The 19,613-nt window shown below is 39.7% G+C and overlaps 1 protein-coding gene and 1 long non-coding RNA gene across 2 annotated transcripts in view; both read right to left on the bottom strand.

Moving 5' to 3' along the window:
• Positions 1-2,374: 2,374 nt before the first annotated feature.
• LOC113466537 lies at positions 2,375-3,342 on the bottom strand. The gene is made up of 2 exons (XR_003390910.1): positions 3,094-3,342; positions 2,375-2,977 (listed from the first exon to the last, which is right to left on the bottom strand). It is a non-coding gene; the product is annotated as an uncharacterized LOC113466537 (long non-coding RNA).
• Positions 3,343-4,622: 1,280 nt separating this feature from the next.
• The window catches only part of LOC113466534 (zinc finger SWIM domain-containing protein 8-like), a 15,398-nt gene continuing 407 nt past the window's right edge, over positions 4,623-19,613 (bottom strand). Inside the window, exons 2-4 of the mRNA XM_026822044.1 lie at positions 15,307-15,545; positions 5,211-5,495; positions 4,623-4,727 (exon numbers count right to left, since the gene is read on the bottom strand). Coding sequence (XP_026677845.1) covers positions 4,623-4,727; positions 5,211-5,495; positions 15,307-15,545 — 629 coding nt within the window. The remainder of the gene's footprint in view (positions 4,728-5,210; positions 5,496-15,306; positions 15,546-19,613) is intronic.

The following is a 19,613-nucleotide window of genomic DNA, read 5'->3' as shown; positions in this document are numbered from 1 at the left end:
ATCTGACATATACAGTTGACCTCACGTTAGCTTACTCTGTTAGAACTGAGAATACCTACGTAAAATCAGAACATACAACTCCTAACATTCAAAGGAACAGGCAATACTACTTTCTTAACAAAAAATAGGGCCTACCTACAACGTCCTTCTTAGCTTACTCTGTTAGAACTGAGAATACCTACATAAAATCAGAACATACAACTCCTAACATTCAAAGGAACAGGCAATACTACTTTCTTAACAAAAAATAGGGCCTACCTACAACGTCCTTGACTAATAGGAAAAGTCGATACTAATTATTTTTACTGATAGGCATAGTCAATACTATTTAATAATAAGATTTTATTTATTCCATTGTAGAGAAGAAAAAAGGAAGTGAATACTAGTATTTTACTGATAATAATAGTCAATACCACAATTTCACTAATGGATCCAGTCCATCTTAAACGTCCTTGACTAATAGGAAATGTCGATACTAATTCATTTTACTGATAGGCATAGTCAATACTATTTAATAATGAGATTTTATTTATTCCATTATAGAGAAGAAAAAAGGAAGTGAATACTAGTATTTTACTGATAATAATAGTCAATACCACAATTTCACTAATGGATCCAGTCCATCTTATTTCTTTCAAGTCAAATTTTCATGTTAAAATCCATGCATATAAATATTATATTTAATATTAAAAAGAATATTTTAATTTAAAATAATCATTCATGCTGACAATCGAGCCTTGTATAGAATAAAATTCATTAAAAATAATACATAAAAATAAATAGATGACATAAATAATAAAATAATAACAGATAATACAAAAGTACACAGTACCTGATGTTGCTTATGAATTCATGACAGTATTTAATAGTTATTTATAAAATAGGTATATTTTTACCTACAATAATTTTCAAAGTACCACTAAGTAGGAGGTACCTGATTATTTTTCTTTGCAAGAAAATACATAGCGTAGAATTTTACATCTGAATTTGATCTCAAGTATTACCTTAAAGATAAAGGGAAAGGATAGAAGCTGAAGAGGGAGGGGGAATTGTCTAAGTACCTCACAGAGGACAAGAATTGAAGGGGGGGAAATATTCGTTCTCTCCCATGCATTATTATATCCCCACCCATGGCAAAAGCAGATACTTTTACGGATAGGTATACCTACTATGTATTTATTATATCAATTTTATGTTGTGTTATACTTTATACTATACACGTTGAAAAAGGGGGGGACATATTCGTTCTCTCCCATGCATTATTATATCCCCATCCATGGCAAAAGTAGATACTTTTACGGATAGGTATACCTACTATGTATTTATTATATCAATTTTATGTTGTGTTATACTTTATACTATACACGTTGAAAAAATAATAAATGGAAACTGCTACATTTTTTTTTCCATATGTGTCGAATTTTATGTTGTTACTAACATTTGTTTTGTTTAATTTCATATATCGTATTTATACTGTCGGCTATGATTTAAATACTTCATTTTGCCAAGAGGTTTAGCATAATGCCTACCAAGAAGTGATAACAATGCATGGGAAATAATAACGATACATTTAGATACTTACGATATACCTGACAAATGAATTTTTATAATAATCTACATAGCCTAGAAAAATTCCAAGTGAGAAACTTAAAAAGACTAAATATTTTTACCTTATTTTTCCAGTTATTAGTTCATGTTGGTTCACAAATCTTTTTTCAAGTTGGCATTTGTTTACCAAGATATATTGGTATACTAAATTAGTAGATATTATTTAATGTCATTTTTAGAGCTACCAGTTCTACATGCATGCATGCATGCATGCATGCATGGGTACCTACTTTTTATCAGTAGGTATAAATAAGTAAAAAAAAAGTCAAAATGAAAACCATTGAGATTAAGACATGATTTTTTTTCTTTCGTCTGAATAGTAATCAATAAATTGGTTCAAACTAAATTGATGGATTCAAAGTTGATTATTCAATGAAAGTGTTGAGCTTGTGTTGCCATTTATATCAAGTCTTTGTAATTTTCTAGTAATAAATAAATCTATAAAAAGCACACAAACTTCCTATTACCTCAAGGAATAATATTCTAATTTAATCGGTCTAATTTCTTGACTCTCTAAAAGTCATTCCTTTCTTGACGAGGTAAAAGTTCAATTTATAGCCCATAGCACCTGCCAGGGTTCCACTGTTCATATTTGAGGTAGGTAATAGAAAGTAAAAAACTTAAAGAATACAGTTTTTCATAAGTAGAATTATTTTTCAAAAGAAAAAAATCAATAAATTAAATAAAAACCTATTTGATTTAATATAAATAATATGAGAGAAGAGTTCATTATATTATAAGTACATAAATATATATCGCATTTATACTGTCGGTAATGATTCAAATACTACATTATGCCAAGAGGTCCAATGTAATCCCTACTATGATAACAATGCATGGGAAATAATAACGATACATTTACTTACGATATACCTGACAAATGAAGTTCTATAATAATCTACATAGCCTAGAAAAATTCTAAGTGAGAAACTTAAAAAGACTGAATATTTTTACCTTATTTTTCCAGTTATTAGTTCATGTTGGTTCACAAATCTTTTTTCAAGTTGGCGTTTGTTTACCAAGATAATATATTGGTATACTAAATTAGTAGATATTATTTAATGTCATTTTTAGAGCTACCAGTTCTAGATGCATGCATGGGTACCTACTTTTCATCAGTAGGTATAAATAAGTAAAAAAAAGTCAAAATGAAAACCATTGTGATTAAGACGTGATTTTTTTTTCTTTCTTCTGAATAGTAATCAATAAATTGGTTCAAACTAAATTGATGGATTCAATGAAAGAGTACAGTTTGTGTTGCCATTTATATCAAGTCTTTGTAATTTTCTAGTAATAAATAAATCTATGAAAAGCACACAAACTTCCTATTACCTCAAGGAATAATATTCTAATTTTATCGGTCTAATTTCTCGACTCTCTAAAAGTTATTCATTTCCTGACGAGGTAAAAGTTCAATTTATAGCCCATAGCACCTGCCAGGGTTCCACTGTTCATATTTGAGGTAGGTAATAGAAAGTAAAAAACTCTCGACTCATCTCTAAAAGTTATTCATTTCCTGACGAGATAAAAGTTCAATTTATAGCCCATAGCACCTGCCAGGGTTCCACTGTTCATATTTGAGGTAGGTAATAGAAAGTAAAAAACTTAAAGAATACAGTTCTTCATAAGTAGAATTATTTTTCAAAAGAAAAAAAAATCAATAAATTAAATAAAAACCTATTTGATTTAATATAAATAATATGAGAGAAGAGTTCATTATATTATAAGTACATAAATAAATAAATTAAAACAAGTCTTGTGTGTTGAAAATTGAATTAATGTCTGTTAAATTAATTTAAATTTGATCCTACTTAAATATAGATTATTTGAAATATTTTATTTAACTAGAGTCGAGTACCAGGTTGAAAATCAAAATGGCCGCCGTCCTAGGTTGAAAATCAAGATGGCCGCTGTCCAAGGTTGAAAATCAAAATGGCCGCTGTCCCAGGTTGAAAATCAAGATGGCCGCTGTCCCAGGTTGAAAATCAAAATGGCCGCTGTCCCATAGTCGAGTACCAGGTTGAAAATCAAAATTGCCGCCGTCCTAGGTTGAAAATCAAGATGGCCGCTATCCGAGGTTGAAAATCAAAATGGCCGCTGTCCGAGGTTGAAAATCAAAATGGCCGCTGTCCCAGGTTGAAAATCAAGATGGCCGCTGTCCCAGGTTGAAAATCAAAATGGCCGCTGTCCCAGGCTGAAAATCAAGATGGCCGCTGTCCTAGGTTGAAATATAGATGGCCGCTCAACTGAGCTCCCACTTATGTCACTTGGAGTTGTTTTGAAGAGCCGTTTGTATTTGTTGCCAGAGGTCTTTCTTACACGACTTGGATCTAGAAGAGCAATGAGAAAAATTCGGTTTACAATGAGGTCACTTATTAGTTGAACTAATAACCACATAATATAAGCTTACCTGAAAAACCACTACATTGCCTCGGTGGTGTAGTGGTCAAGGCGCTCGCCTGGTAAACAGGAGGGCGTGGGTTCAATCCCAGCCGAGGTATGGATCTAGAGGAGAAAAGGAAAATTTGGTTTATAATAGAGAGATTTCGCATCCTTCCCATAATAATCCCCATAGCGCAAACCCATGTCGATATAGACGCCATGTTCTTTTATCATGTTTTTAGATTTAGCAAAGCGTGCGAAAAACAAAATACGATAACTTTAAAGCGACTTAGGTATGTACATACCTGTAGTTGAACCAATAATCACATAATATAAACTTATCTGAACTAATATTATTTCACCAAACTAGTTAGTGAAAATAGGGAAGTTGTAACAAACCTTGGTGGTGTCGTTTACAAGATGGACTTCGAGCCTGGAGTTCGGTGGTTTCGGAACTCAGTTGTGCTTCAAAGACCCTAGTTTTTTTTCAGTGTATGATACCGAATCGGGGCCAAATACAAATACCCTGCTTAAACTGCCAGAATGACTATTGGTACAAAAATAGTTGAGTTCTTCGTATATTTTTAGGATAAGTTAAAAGAATGTGTGGCCGGAAATCGAACCAGCATTCCCTAGTCTAGACTTACCTGCATGGTGGTGAACATAGCAGGATGATGTTGAGGATGTTGGTGAGGATTTACCCGCATACTAAACAGCTGTGTCGTGTAGGCAGGTTGCTGAAATATGAGATAAACCAATGATAATGTGAAGAGAATGGTAGCGAATCAGCGAATGGAGGGTAAAACCCCGTCACTACAGACCTTGGCAGCTATACAATGACGGTTAAACCTCTATTGACGCTAGCCTGTTAGCTTGAAAGGTAGCACGCCTTCTTTTTAAGCGATAGATCGCAGGTTCGATTCCCGCATCCTAAACAGAAAAGTTTCGTTCTCGGAACGGCTGACTTTCTCCTATCCTGTCTTTCTTCTTTTCGATTTCGGGACAATAAGACCTTCGTTGTTACAGTACCCTCTACCAGTTGGGGCTGATTGGGAGGCTGACGAAAAACGCCGACCCCGTCTGTACACGGGAAAAGGCGAAGAAAAAGATGAAGAAGACTTTAATGAAATTGTAAGTCTGGTTAGTTAATTAGTCATTAGGACTCTATTGTTACCCTGGATAGCATGTATTATTTCTCTGGTTAACACTATATTATTTACCTGGTTAGCACTATGAGGTGGATACTGGAAGGCGGGGGGCGAGCTCAAGTACATCTGATGAGGAGGGGGCCAATGCGTCGGTATAATACTGTACGGAGGAGCCGCCAAATACATCGGATGATGGAACTGGGGCGGCGTTTGTTCGATGAGGGGCGGCGGAGGGGCAGGGGTGATTTCCTCGGGGGGCGGCGTGGGGTCGAAGTCGAGGAAAGGGGCCTGGTCCGTCCCCGGCGGGGCCTGACGAAGGTACAGCTCGAACCAGTACTTGGCCACTTGGAATAACACCTGGGGGACATGGAAATAAAATAGATTACTACATGTAGTATGAACTAAATCGTTTTTAAATGCATTAGATACTATGAAACTATTTTATTTTGAAAAGATTCACAGCTCACAGCTTATTTTTTTTTTTTTTTTTTAAATTGACAAGGTAAACTTGGACCTTTCACAAATGGAGTGTGCCTGAAGACATATGATGTGTTCCACTCCACTGGACCCCTTGGAGAGTAGCACGTTTGTCTTGTAAGAGCGAGGTCGCGAGTTCAATTTCCGCCCGAGGCGAACTTTATTCGAATCAGATAAGGTTTGTTTTCGCAACGGCTGACTTCCTCTTCTTCTTATCCTGTGTTTCTCACTTCGATTTTGGAACGATAACACCTCAGTAGTTATAGTTCCCTCTATCAAACTTCTTCAAAAAGTAGTGACTTTCTCCTATCCTGTTTCTTCTCTCTTCGATTTTGGGACGATAAGAAATCGTGCGATTTCTTACCAAGGAACCACAGGGGTTTTGATCAACTGATGTACTTCACGGTCCAATAGCTTATCCATGATCCTGGCGATCTTAACCGGCTCATCCTTGTACTGAACTAACAATGTTACAGCCAGCTCTCCTCTCTGTGGGAGAAACAAAACCATGTTAGTATTCTCTGTACGCACGTTAGTATTCTCTGCGAATTTAGACAAGCTACCCGCTTACTCAAAACTAGCTTGAGACCTTCAAATTAAATTGATCCCAAGGGCAAGGTAAACTTGGACCTTTGACAAATGGAGTGTGCCTGAAGACATATGATATGTTCCACTCCACTGGACTCCTTGGATGGTAGCACGTTTGTCTTGTAAGTGCGAGGTCGCGAGTTCGATTTCCGCCCGAGGCGAACTTTATTCGAATCAGATAGGGTTTGTTCTCGCAATGGCTGACTTCAGTGACTTCCTCTTCTTCTTATCCTGTGTTTCTCACTTCGAAACGATAACACCTCACTAGTTACAGTTCCCTCTATCAAACTTCTTCAAAAAGTAGTGACTTTCTCCTATCCTGTTTCTTCTCTCTTCGATTTTGGGACGATAAGAAATCGTGAGTTCCAGTTCCCTCGTTCAAACTTCTTAAGAAAAAAAAGGAAAGGAAAAAGAAAGCATTTTTTTACCTGTCGCCTCGTGCCCTCACACAAGAGAGGATGTTCAGCTTCGGACACGTGGGTCGAAGTTTTTTCGGCTCTGTGCTTTGATTTCGGGGTGCACTCAGCCTCGCGAGGACAAGTGAGTAGCTACTTTAATCGAATAGCAACCAGTAGCGGAATTAAAAGAGTAAATTGATGATAGGAGTAGATGAAAATAAATAGTAAAGGAGGCACTTAGTAATACCCCTTAAGGTTGTGAAGAAGCTCTCTGCTTCGCCACAGGGATTCATGATTTGATACAAAAGTAAAATAATAATAAAATAAATAAAATAGAAAGTAATAATAATTAAGTAATGACTGAAATAAGGAACTACTGTTTCCTCCGACATTACCTCCTTCCTAGGAGTCTACAGGAGTAAAGATTTTCAGTTTAATTCTGAAAGAAACAAAGTACATTCTATTCTATTCTCTTACCTCCTTCCTGGGAGTCGCTCTCATCTGTAGGGAGCAATGAGGAATCCTCCGGCTCATTATTTTCGCAAAATCCTTCACTCGACACACTGGATCTCACACCATCATCATCTCTAGTACGGGAAGATAGGAGATCATTACGCGACAGAAACTTGGACATGGACTCTCTGAAAATGGAAGAAAACACACAATATAAATATATGAAACAGAAAGTAGCCACTTAAAGAGAAAAAATAATAAGAAATTCTTACCATTATTACACGTGTCGCTTTCGCAGACGAATGGTTTATTTCGACAGCTGCTGAATTTCTCCCAGCGACTGAATTTCTGCCTTCCTTCTATCCTGTCTTTCGATTTCACTGACACAAGGTCTGTCCTTTTCTTTTTTTTTTTTAAGTGGTTTTTTGGACTTTTCTCGAAAACGAAACCGAAGTTAGGAAAATGACCCACAGAACCTTGTTGATGAGATCTACCTACCCTGAGCCGTTGTCAGTGTTTTTCTGGCGCACCCTGTAGATATATTTATACGCAATTACTTCATCTATTGATGAGTAGTATGCTGTGTCATCTGGCAACCCAGACTTTGGGCAGCTCATCAATAAATTGATTGTTTCTCTCTCTTACCTGCTTTCATAAGAAGGGTCTTGGACAGTTCGAACGTGAAATGGGCGCTCGCCTCCGAGGGTTGATTCGGGATACACGGGTAGTTGCGCTTCTTGAACCGGGACGACTCCTTGCGCAAATTCGTCGACGTTTGATTGGTCGAGGCGGGATGGGCGTGGTTTAGCGTGTGCGGGTTAGAGGCGTAGGAGGTGGAGGGCATGGCTGAGGCTGCCAGGGAGGGGGGAGGGTTGAGACACATCGGGACGACTCCTTGCGCAAATTTGTCGACGTTTGATTGGTCGAGGCGGGGTGGGCGTGGTTTAGCGTGTGCGGGTTAGAGGCGTAGGAGGTGGAGGGCATGGCTGAGGCTGCCAGGGAGGGGGGAGGGTTGAGACACATCGAGGCCAGCGAGGCGTCCAAACCGTCCCCGACACCGACCGGATTCGAACCCAGACCTGTGGAATGAGAGGCGAGGAACTTGTTTGGAGAAAAACTGAATGGAAACTAGAAAATCATTCCCCCCTTTTTTAAATTTATAAATGGAAATGTAACAGTTTAAATTTAAATCTTATCGTCCCAAGAGCGAAGAGAAAAGGAAGAACCATATCTGTTGTCAACAGCAAAATAAACAATAGATCGACATATTGATGTCAGCCGTTCTGGGAACTCTTGGATTTGAAACACCCAGTGCACACTCTTCCCTGTTTAGGATAAAATCCGCCCCGGACGGGAATCGAACCCGCGACCTACAATTCAAGGCAGACGCACTACCTTCCAAGCTACATAATTATGTAGGCTGGCATACTCGATAATTAACTGATTAAACAAGAACTTTGATTGGAATTATTTTGTTCGGGAATAATGTTCGTTCTTGAAACGCGACTGGTTTTCTCCTATACTGTCTTCTTTCCCTCTTTGATATCGGAACGATCAGACCTTAGCAGTTACAGGTTCCTCTGTCAAACCTTTTTTTTTTTTAACAAGATACTTTGTTTTATTCATATAACATACAACATAACAGGGTAATCATTAGAACTTGTTCAACCCCAACTGAGGTACGGATTTTTATCTTCTTTTATTAGAATTGGACCACAATAATGACAGTAGCCTACCTGCCTACCTGCTGGAGTAAAGGCACTCTTTAGTCCTATTCGAGCAGTGTTTCACTGACACGGAAGGGAAGTATAAATAGGCAATCTTCTTCTTTTGCTTTGCCATGTTCATGTTCAGACGAGGTTGACATAAAGTATAAATAGTCAAATAGGCAACATTATTAAAACCTGTCTTACCTCAAGAGGTTTGGTGCTGGCAGGGGGGCGTGCCATTTCCAATCCATACAGCACCACACGGAATGCCAAATGATGGTGCGCCTCATATTCACTCAGTACAGAACAGAGGAAAGCACACTTCTGTAACGTATTACTAGACAGGACGCTCACTTGATGCCAGGAGGCTGGATTGATGTGTTTGTTCCGTCGCCTTCCCCCTTGCTAGAATACAAAAACAATGTAAATACATTAGTGGGTCACTGTACTGTAGACCTCAGTAAGTACAAAGGAAAGCACACTTCTGTAGCGTATTACTAGTGGAGGAGCAGAAAGAACTGCGCAGAAACGTATGCGCACAAACACATTAATGTGTTGCCTGCGAGGGAGCTTTGCTCGGGACATTTGATGTGACGTCATCGCCTACGGGAGCGTATGCCGTGACGTCAAAGTTCACGATTTACCGACATTTTTTTAATCGCTTTATCTCGGCATCTAGAAGTCGTAGAAGAAAAAGAAAAATTCCGTTAGTCCTCATTTTTCCTGCTCTATGACTTTGATACATCACCCAAGTAAGCGCACGACACACAGTTGTGTAGACCCAACGCGTACAGACCCAACTGGAACGCACACATGTGCAGACCTCTGTGTGAGCCGTGATGAGGGGTGGAGGGGGACGGCTGAGTGAACAGAGATGTAGACGGTGCTCTGGCTCGTTCTTTTAACAGAAACCGTTTATCGATTAAAATAAAAAAGTTATGACCTCAAAAACTGACACAAGGTCTGTGCTTTTTTTTTTCAAGTGGTTTTTTGGACTTTTCTCGGAAACGAAACCGAAGTTAGGAAAATGACCCACAGAACCTTGTTGGAAATGATGAGATCTACATACCCTGAGCCGTTGTCAGTGTTTTTCTGGCGCACCCTGTAGATATATTTATACGCAATTACTTCATCTATTGATGAGTAGTATGCTGCCAGGGGTGGATTTTATCCTCACCAGATAATGTTCGTTCACGGAAAAGCTGGTTTTCTTCTATCCTGTCTTTCTTCTCTCTTCGATTTCGGGACGATGAGACCTTGGCGGTTATAGTTCTCTCTATCAAACCTCTTAAACAAGAACTTCTGTGCTCTCTTCTACTCTTTAACCATTGATTGTTTCTCTCTCACCTGCTTTCATAAGAAGGGTCTTGGACAGTTCGAACGTGAAATGGGCGCTCGCCTCCGAGGGTTGATGGTCTATCTGAAACCTGATGAGCACACACACACTATCAGGTAGACCTGACACCTGATCGGGTAGACCTTACACCTGATCAGGTATACCTGACACCTGATCAGGTCTACCTGTAGTAATTGGCTGGCCTCAAGAGAAAAGAAGAGGTCCAAGAAAAAACAAGCGCATTTTTTTTTTGTCGTCTCTGGGAATCGAATCGGTGTCACTCACCTGCTGAGATAATGTGCCGCCTCGAACGCCACATCGTGCAGAACGAACGGGGAGATAATCGAGTTGACCGCGCACACACAGAACTGCTAAACCATCGATGTTGTAAGGGTAGTTAGCATGGAGGGTAGCGTCTGCCTCATAAGCACTAGGTCGAGATAGTTCGATTCCCGCCCGGGGTAGATTTTATCCTCAACAGATAATGTTCGTTCACGGAAAAGCTGGTTTTCTTCTATCCTGTCTTTCCTCCCTCTTCGATTTCGGGACGATGAGACCTTGGCGGTTATAGTTCTCTCTATCAAACCTCTTAAACAACAACTTCTGTGCTCTCTTTAACCCAATGTGTCACACTTACCTTGCATACAGTGGGAGGTGTTTCAGCAATAGTCAGGTTGGGAGGGTTAGCCAGCAACTCCTCTGCTAATCTGACTCCTAGCTTACAAGCCTCCTTGCTATGGCCGTGAGCATGCAAGCCTTCTGCTCTTGCAAACAGAATCTGCGAAACAAATAAAGTGGATTTTTTTTAATAAGAAAAACTTGATGATTTCATATCGTACTTAAGTCCTAAAGTGTGGTGAATTTGGTTTGATAGGTTGAATACACATTTATGTTAAATTTCAAGTCAAGCAGACCGATAAAAATTGTTCAAAAGCTATTTACAAAATTCTATCCAAACGTCAACAAACAGTCATACAATAATAGCTATCCATTTGAAGAAACCGAAACAGTTTGTTAGCAATCTTATTCCTGGTAGAAAATTCCATCCGCATTATCCTCTTTCTTAATCAATTTGTTTCACTTAAACAGTTTTACACTTGTACCAGGGCCGTATTTAAGTACATTTTTTCCCCATGTTAAATTAATTTTAAAACATACCCTGCCTCGGTGGCGTAGTAGTCAAGACACTCACCTGGTAAAGAGGAGGGCGTGGGTTCAATCCCAGCCTAGTTATGGAATTTTATCCTGAATTATTTGAGAATTTGACGCCATAATAATGGTCCAGTGGTAACGCGCTTGCTTGCCATGCAGAAGGTCCCAGGTTCGAATCCCACCATCGACAAAAATTTGTACTCGTTTACCCATCCCATAGTATGTTCTTCATCGTTAAAAATGTTTTTCTTACCTGTTGTGGTGAGGGCATCGAGAATGAATCCAGCCAGCGTAATGGGCAACAGAGCATCACCTCGAGATCTCAGGACGCCATCTTTAAGTTGAGTAGCCCGGTCTCGAATTATATCCAACTCGGCCGGACCTAAAGGTATTCTTTTGAGAAGGCCAACCAGTTCAGATTCTTGATGGGCTAGCTTCACCTGATTGGATGAATAACATTAAAATAAATGAGATATATTAACAATAAAATTACTTCTATTTTTTAGGACATGGACAATAGGTAATTAAAATGAGTTCATTGGTTTAGGTTTAGGACATGGACATGAAACACGGAAGGAGCTCAAATGTTATTTCTGGGTCTGGGTGTGCAAAAAGTTTAAACCCCCATACTTTCAACGCCATAAGATGGATGGCATGCCTATCTGACGGACACGGAAAGTAAAAGTAGGTAGGTACTTCTTAGTTTTCTTCTTCTGCTTTCATTCAACAAGAGATTGCTTAAAATTGGCAAAAACCTACATCGGTGGCGTAGTGGTCAAGACGTTTGCCTGGTAGGTAATCATTAGAACTTGTTCAATCCCAACTGAGGTACGGATTTTTATCTTCTTTTATTAAAATTGGACCACAATAATGACAGTAGCCTACCTGCTGGAGTAAAGGCACTCTTTAGTCCTATTCGAGCAGTGTTTCACTGACACGGAAGGGAAGTATAAATAGGCAATCTTCTTAATATACCCTGTTTATACTGCCAGAATGAGACTAAAAAGGACCTTTACTTCTGCAGTCTAAGGTCTTACATGTATGTGAACAGAATTAAAATATGTAGAATAATGATAGGACGAGAGATATTTAGTTTATGATGTTATCTATTCAAAAATGCACTGATTCTCAACCTGGAGGTACTAGGTTCGAATCCCGGGTGAGGCGGAAATTTTATACACATATTTTTTTAGAGAGCTTAATCCAAGAATGGCCCTTCTTTCATAGAGCAAAAATAAGGTGGCGAAGTAAAGTGTCTATCATCCAACCTAATGAAAACATGGTTTGATTACTTGAAAAAAGAAAAAAAAAAAATGTTTCACCACCGTTTTTTTCGTAGCAATGAAACAACTCCTACAATAGGCTCGTACGGCCTGTGTCGTGCATACCCAATTACCCATCCCATAGTATGTTCTTCATCGTTAAAAATGTTTTTCTTACCTGTTGTGGTGAGGGCATCGAGAATGAATCCAGCCAGCGTAAATTCTTTGTGGTAAAGCAGAGCTTTTTCACAACTATTGTGGATATCACAACATTACTAAGTGCCTCCTTTGCAATTAATGTCCATGTTTCAATAATCTTTTTACACTGAGCTACTCAATTGTCCTCACGAAGCTGAGTGCACCCCGAACTCCAAGCACAGAGCCGAAAAAACTTCGGCTCCGCCGGGAATCGAACTCGGGCCTCCTGCGTGCAAGCCTAGTGTGATACTCGCCCACGGAGGCTACATATTATTTTTCTTTTATCGCGATCAAGTGACCACGTATTTTTCCTTACCATGGCTGGAGTAAGTAGTTATGGGACACAAAGTTGTGTAGACCCAACTGGGACGCAGTATATCTATATTTCCTTACCTTCCCAAGTATCAATAAGAAACAGAATGGCCGGTGTCCCAAGCTCCCGGGACAGCCAGTTATGTGACACACAGTTATGTAGACCCAACTGGGACGCAGTATATCTATATTTCCTTACCTTCCCAAGTATCAATAAGAAACAGAATGGCCGGTGTCCCAAGCTCCATCGCTTGACCCGAGAGCCAGGACACATGGCTGGAGTAAGTACGGGACAGCCAGTTATGGGACACACAGTTGTGTAGACCCAACGCGTACAGGCCCAACTGGAACGCACACATGTGCAGACCTCTGTGTGAGCCGTGATGAGGGGTGGAGGGGGACGGCTGAGTGAACAGAGATGTAGACGCGTTCCCGCCTACAAATAACAAGGAAGGCACCGGTTAAACCAAGAGTAAAGTGCCAGCAAGCCATGCCTTCTGCAAAACCCCGGGTTCGAACCCCTTTAAAAGAACATATCTTGAAAAAAATACTCGTATATCAAAACTAAATTTTGGAAATTGGGTCTCAGGTGTATTCGGATCACAGTTTTGTGCTCTGGCTCGTGCTTTTAACAAAAACCGTTTATCGATTAAAATAAAAAGGGTATGACCTCAAAAACTGACACAAGGTCTGTCTGTGCTTCTTCTTCTTTTTTTTTTTTTTTTTTTTTTTTTAAGTGGTCTTTTGAATTAAGCACAGGGGATTGAACCCACGCACTCCTCATTGACAGGAAAGCGTCTTGACCACTAAAGCGAGCGTTCTAATGAAGAAGGCAGTATATCCAAAATCCCAAGTTTTCAGGAATCGACTTTATTGCACTTTTTTTTACCTAATTCATATGACACATACTGCCTTTTCCCATGTTGTCTCTTCGTTAGTGGTTATCCAAGAGAATTATTCATGCGTTTTTTAGCCATCCGACACCTAATGGGTTAAATAGGGGGACATTAGTATTGAACTTTGGAGGAAGATCGGGAAATGGAGGGAGGGTAAGATATTTTTGATAAAAAAAAGTTCCCCGCTAACGCTAAACTTCATACCGAATTGAACTAGGACTCGAGCTAAAAAGCTCCAGATTCCTAGTAACCACGACAGTCATTACACCATTCCGGTTGGTCTACTGCACCACTCAGGTATTGGTACAAAAATAGTTGAGTTCTTCGTATATTTTTAGGATAAGTTAAAAGAATATGTGGCCGGAAATCGAACCAGCATCCCCTAGTCTAGACTTACCTGCATGGTGGTGAACATAGCAGGATGATGTTGAGGATGTTGGTGACCCCTAGTCTAGACTTACCTGCATGGTGGTGAACATAGCAGGATGATGTTGAGGATGTTGGTGAGGATTTACCCGCATACTAAACAGCTGTGTCGTGTAGGCAGGTTGCTGAAATATGAGATAAACCAACGATAATGTGAAGAGAATGGTAGCGAATCAGCGAATGGAGGGTAAAACCCCGTCACTGAAGACCTTGGCAGCTATACAATGACGGTTAAACCTCTATTGACGCCAGCCTATTAGCTTGAAAGGTAGCACGCCTTTTTTAAGCGTTAGATCGCAGGTTCGATTCCCGCCCGGGGCGAACTTCATCCTAAACAGAAAAGTTTCGTTCTCGGAACGGCTGGCTTTCTCCTATCCTGTCTTTCTTCTTTTCGATTTCGGGACAATAAGACCTTCGTTGTTACAGTACCCTCTACCAGTTAGGGCTGATTGAGAGGCTGACGAAAAACGCCGACCCCGTCTGTACACGGGAAAAGGCGAAGAAAAAGATGAAGAAGACTAATAAAATTGTAAATCTGGTTAGTTAGTTAGTTAGTTAGTTAGTTAGTCATTAGGACTCTATTGTTACCCTGGATAGCATGTATTATTTCTCTGGTTAACACTATATTATTTACCTGGCTAGGATTGAGCCCACGCACTCCTGATTGACAGGAAAGCGTCTTGACCACTAAAGCGAGCGTCCTGATGAAGAAGGGCAGTATATCCAAAATCCCAAGTTTTCAGGAATCGACTTTATTGCACTTTTCTTTACCTAATTCATATGACACATACTGCCTTTTCCCATGTTGTCTCTTCGTTAGTGGTTATCCAAGAGAATTGTTCATGCGTTTTTTGAATTATATGTGTCAAATTATACGAAAATCAAAATTGAAAAATTTGGATATACTGCCTTTTTTCTTAGGAGGGCAGAAATGTCACTGAGGTAATAGAATTCTACATACCTCCGGATACACGCCTCCTCCCTTAGCAGCATTCTCTACCAGCAGACACGCATGTTCCAGCATGAGGTCACTCTGTTCCTTGCACTGTAGAATGGCGCGCGTGATTTCATTCGGATTGAGCGCGTGTGCGTGTGGCAGGCATGACAGGGCGAGTTCGGCTGCCCCGCGCGTCATGTTCGGGTCACAACCTCGTGAGGCTTTGTCCGCTATGCTGGCAGCCTCGGGCGGTGTGAGGTGACCTAGAGAAAAAAAAAGATCAAATCAAATCTCAAATTCTTAATTCTTTGTTTAAATTCTACTTATGTGTCAAATTATACGAAAATCAAAATTGAAAAATTTGGATATACTGCCTTCTTTCTTAGGAGGGCAGAAAAATTCTACTTATGTGTCAAATTATACGAAAATCAAAATTGAAAAATTTGGATATACTGCCTTCTTTCTTAGGAGGGCAGAAATGTCACCGAGGTAATAGAATTCTACATACCTCCGGATACACGCCTCCTCCCTTAGCAGCATTCTCCACCAGCAGACACGCATGTTCCAGCATGAGGTCACTCTGTTCCTTGCACTGTAGAATGGCGCGTGTGATTTCATTCGGATTGAGCGCGTGTGCGTGTGGCAGGCATGACAGGGCGAGTTCGGCTGCCCCGCGCGTCATGTTTGGATCACAACCTCGTGAGGCTTTGTCCGCTATGCTGGCAGCCTCGGGCGGTGTGAGGTGACCTAGAGAAAAAAAAAAGATCAAATCAAATCTCAAATTCTTTGTGGTAAAGCAGAGCTTTTTCACAACTATTGTGGATATCACAACATTACTAAGTGCCTCCTTTGCAATTAATGTCCATGTAACTTTGGGCAGCTCATCAATAAATTGTTATTGATTGTTTCTCTCTCACCTGCTTTCATAAGAAGGGTCTTGGACAGTTCGAACGTGAAATGGGCGCTCGCCTCCGAGGGTTGATTCGGGATGCACGGGTAGTTGCGCTTCTTGAACCGGGACGACTCCTTGCGCAAATTCGTCGACGTTTGATTGGTCGAGGCGGGGTGGGCGTGGTTTAGCGTGTGCGGGTTAGAGGCGTAGGAGGTGGAGGGCATGGCTGAGGCTGCCAGGGAGGGGGGAGGGTTGAGACACATCGAGGCCAGCGAGGCATCCAAACCGTCCCCGACACCGACCGGGTTCGAACCCAGACCTGTGGAATGAGAGGCGAGGAACTTGTTTGGAGAAAAACTTAATGGAAACAATAAAATCATTCCCCCCTTTTTAAATTTATAAATGGAAATGTAACTGTTTAAATTTAAATCTTATCGTCCCAAGAGCGAAGAGAAAAGGAAGAACCATACCCCCCCTTTTTAAATTTATAAATGGAAATGTAACTGTTTAAATTTAAATCTTATCGTCCCAAGAGCGAAGAGAAAAGGAAGAACCATATCTGTTGTCAACAGCAAAATAAACAATAGATCGACTTATTGATGTCAGCAGTTCTGGGAACTCTTGGATTTGAAACACCCAATGCACACTCTTCCCTGTTTAGGATAAAATCCGCCCCAGACGGGAATCGAACCCGCGACCTACAATTCAAGGCAGACGCACTACCTTCCAAGCTACATATTTATGTAGGCTGGCATACTCGGTAATTAACTGATTAAATAAGAACTTTGATTGGGATTATTTTGTTCAGGAATAATGTTCGTTCTCGAAACGCGACTGGTTTTCTCCTATACTGTCTTCTTTCCCTCTTCGATATCGGAACGATAAGACCTTAGCAGTTACAGGTTCCTCTGTCAAACCTTTTTTTTTTTTAACAAGATACTTTGTTTTATTCATATAACATACAACATAACATAAGAACTTTGATTGGAATTATTTTGTTCGGGAATAATGTTCGTTCTCGAAACGCGACTGGTTTTCTCCTATCCTGTCTTCTTTCCCTCTTCGATATCGGAACGATAAGACCTTAGCAGTTAACAGGTTCCTCTGTCAAACCTCTTCAAATAATAATCCTTCTTAAAAGCAGTGTTGGCTTAGGAAGGATCCTCTTGTGTTTATATTATTTAATAAAGAAAATGAGACATTAAAACAAATAATAATCCATGGACGTAAAAAAAAACCCGTAACCTCTTCAAATAATAATCCTTCTTAGAAGCAGTGTTGGCTTAGGAGGGATCCTCTTGTGTTTATATTATTTAATAAAGAAAATGAGACATTAAAACAAATAATAATCCATGGACAGAGATACAAAATCCTCGATTTAAAACTTAAACCTCACTTGTTTGGTTCAATAGTTTACCTGAGGCTTGCTGAGACGTAACCTCTTCAAATAATAATCCTTCTTAGAAGCAGTGTTGGCTTAGGAAGGATCCTCTTGTGTTTATATTATTTAATAAAGAAAATGAGACATTAAAACAAATAATAATCCATGGACAGAGATACAAAATCCTCGATTTAAAACTTAAACCTCACTTGTTTGGTTCAATAGTTTACCTGAGGCTTGCTGAGACTCGGGGGAGTCACGGTGAGCTAGTAACATGTTATGATGTCTGCGACCCACAAAATCCTCGATTTAAAACTTGAACCTCACTTGTTTGGTTCAATAGTTTACCTGAGGCTTGCTGAGGCTCGGGGGAGTCACGGTGAGCTAGTAACATGTTATGATGTCTGCGACCTGAAGCATTACGGAGTCCCAGATAGGGGTTGTTCGAATAGTACCTGCAATATAAGGAATTGATAATGAAAGATATTAATTTGGTTAAATCAAAGTCGATTCCTATGTAGTAGGTATGTTGTTAAAACTCCAAATTTGAAGACAAAACTTTAGAGAGGTACATTTAAAAGGCCGAAAAGAAATCCGTAGCACCCCATTTTTTTTTAGTTTTTAACGTGAAAATTTGAGATACGGGTTGTTCGAATAGTACCTGCAATATAAGGAATTGATAATGAAACATATTCATTTGGTTAAATCAAAGTCGATTCCTATGTAATATGTTGTTAAAACTCCAAATTGGAAGACAAAACTTTAGAGAGGTACATTTAAAAGGCCGAAAAGAAATCCGTAGCACCCCATTTTTTTTTAGTTTTTAACGTGAAAATTTCACTAACATGAGAACATAAGTTGTTCTGTATTTATGGTAGGTATACAAATTCACAGTTTTACACCACTGTGAGTGGCAAAATTAGCACACAACGGTCGAGGTACAATCTTGGGGGGGACGTAGCGGGAAGGGTTAAATACAAAGGGTCTGGTTCATTCTGGGCCAATTTAGAGCTAAGAAAAAAAAAAAAAAAAAAAAAAAAAAAAAACCCCCAACAACTTTTGAGAAGGCCAACCAGTTCAGATTCTTGATGGGCCAGCTTTACCTGATTGGATGAATAACATTAAAATAGATGAGATACATATAATAACAATAAAATTACTTCTATTTTTTAGGACATGGACAATAGGTAATTAAAATGAGTTCATTGGTTTAGGTTTATGACATGGACATGAAACACGGAAGGAGCTCAAATGTTAGTTCTGGGTCTGGGTGTGCAAAAAGTTTAAAGCCCCATACTTTTAACGCCATAAGATGGTTGACATGCCTATCTGAAGGACACGGAAAGTAAAGTGGTAAGTAGGTAGGTAGGTACTTCTTAGTTTTCTTCTTCTTTCATTCAACAAGAGATTGCTTAAAATTGGCAAAAACCTACATCGGTGGCGTAGTGGTCAAGACGTTTGCCTGGTAGGTAATCATTAGAACTTGTTCAATCCCAACTGAGGTACGGATTTTTATCTTCTTTTATTAGAATTGGACCACAATAATGACAGTAGCCTACCTGGAGTAAAGGCACCCTTTAATCCTATTCGAGCAGTGTTTCACTGACACGGAAGGGAAGTATAAATAGGCAATCTTCTTCTTTTGCTTTGCCATGTTCATGTTCAGACGATTGTTCATGTTCAGACGGGGTCGACAAAGCATAAACAGGCACTATTATTATATTATAAAAACGAGTCTTACCTCAAGAGGTTTGGTGCTGGCAGGGGGGCGTGCCATTTCCAATCCATACAGCACTACACGGAATGCCAAATGATGGTGCGCCTCATATTCACTCAGTACAGAACAGAGGAAAGCACACTTCTGTAGCGTATTACTAGACAGGATGTGGTAAAGCAGAGCTTTTCCACATGGATATCACAACATTACTAAGTTCCTCCTTTGCAATTAATGTCCATGTTTCAATAATCTGTTTACACTGATAATGTCGCTACTCGATTAGAGTAGCTACTCAATTGTCCTCACGAAGCTGAGTGCACCCCGAACTCCAAGCACAGAGC

The sequence above is a fragment of the Diaphorina citri genome, unplaced genomic scaffold, assembly GCF_000475195.1.
Source record: "Diaphorina citri unplaced genomic scaffold, Diaci psyllid genome assembly version 1.1 scaffold288, whole genome shotgun sequence".
Classification (NCBI taxonomy): domain Eukaryota; kingdom Metazoa; phylum Arthropoda; class Insecta; order Hemiptera; family Psyllidae; genus Diaphorina; species Diaphorina citri.
This window is presented reverse-complemented; position numbering and strand designations above follow the sequence as displayed.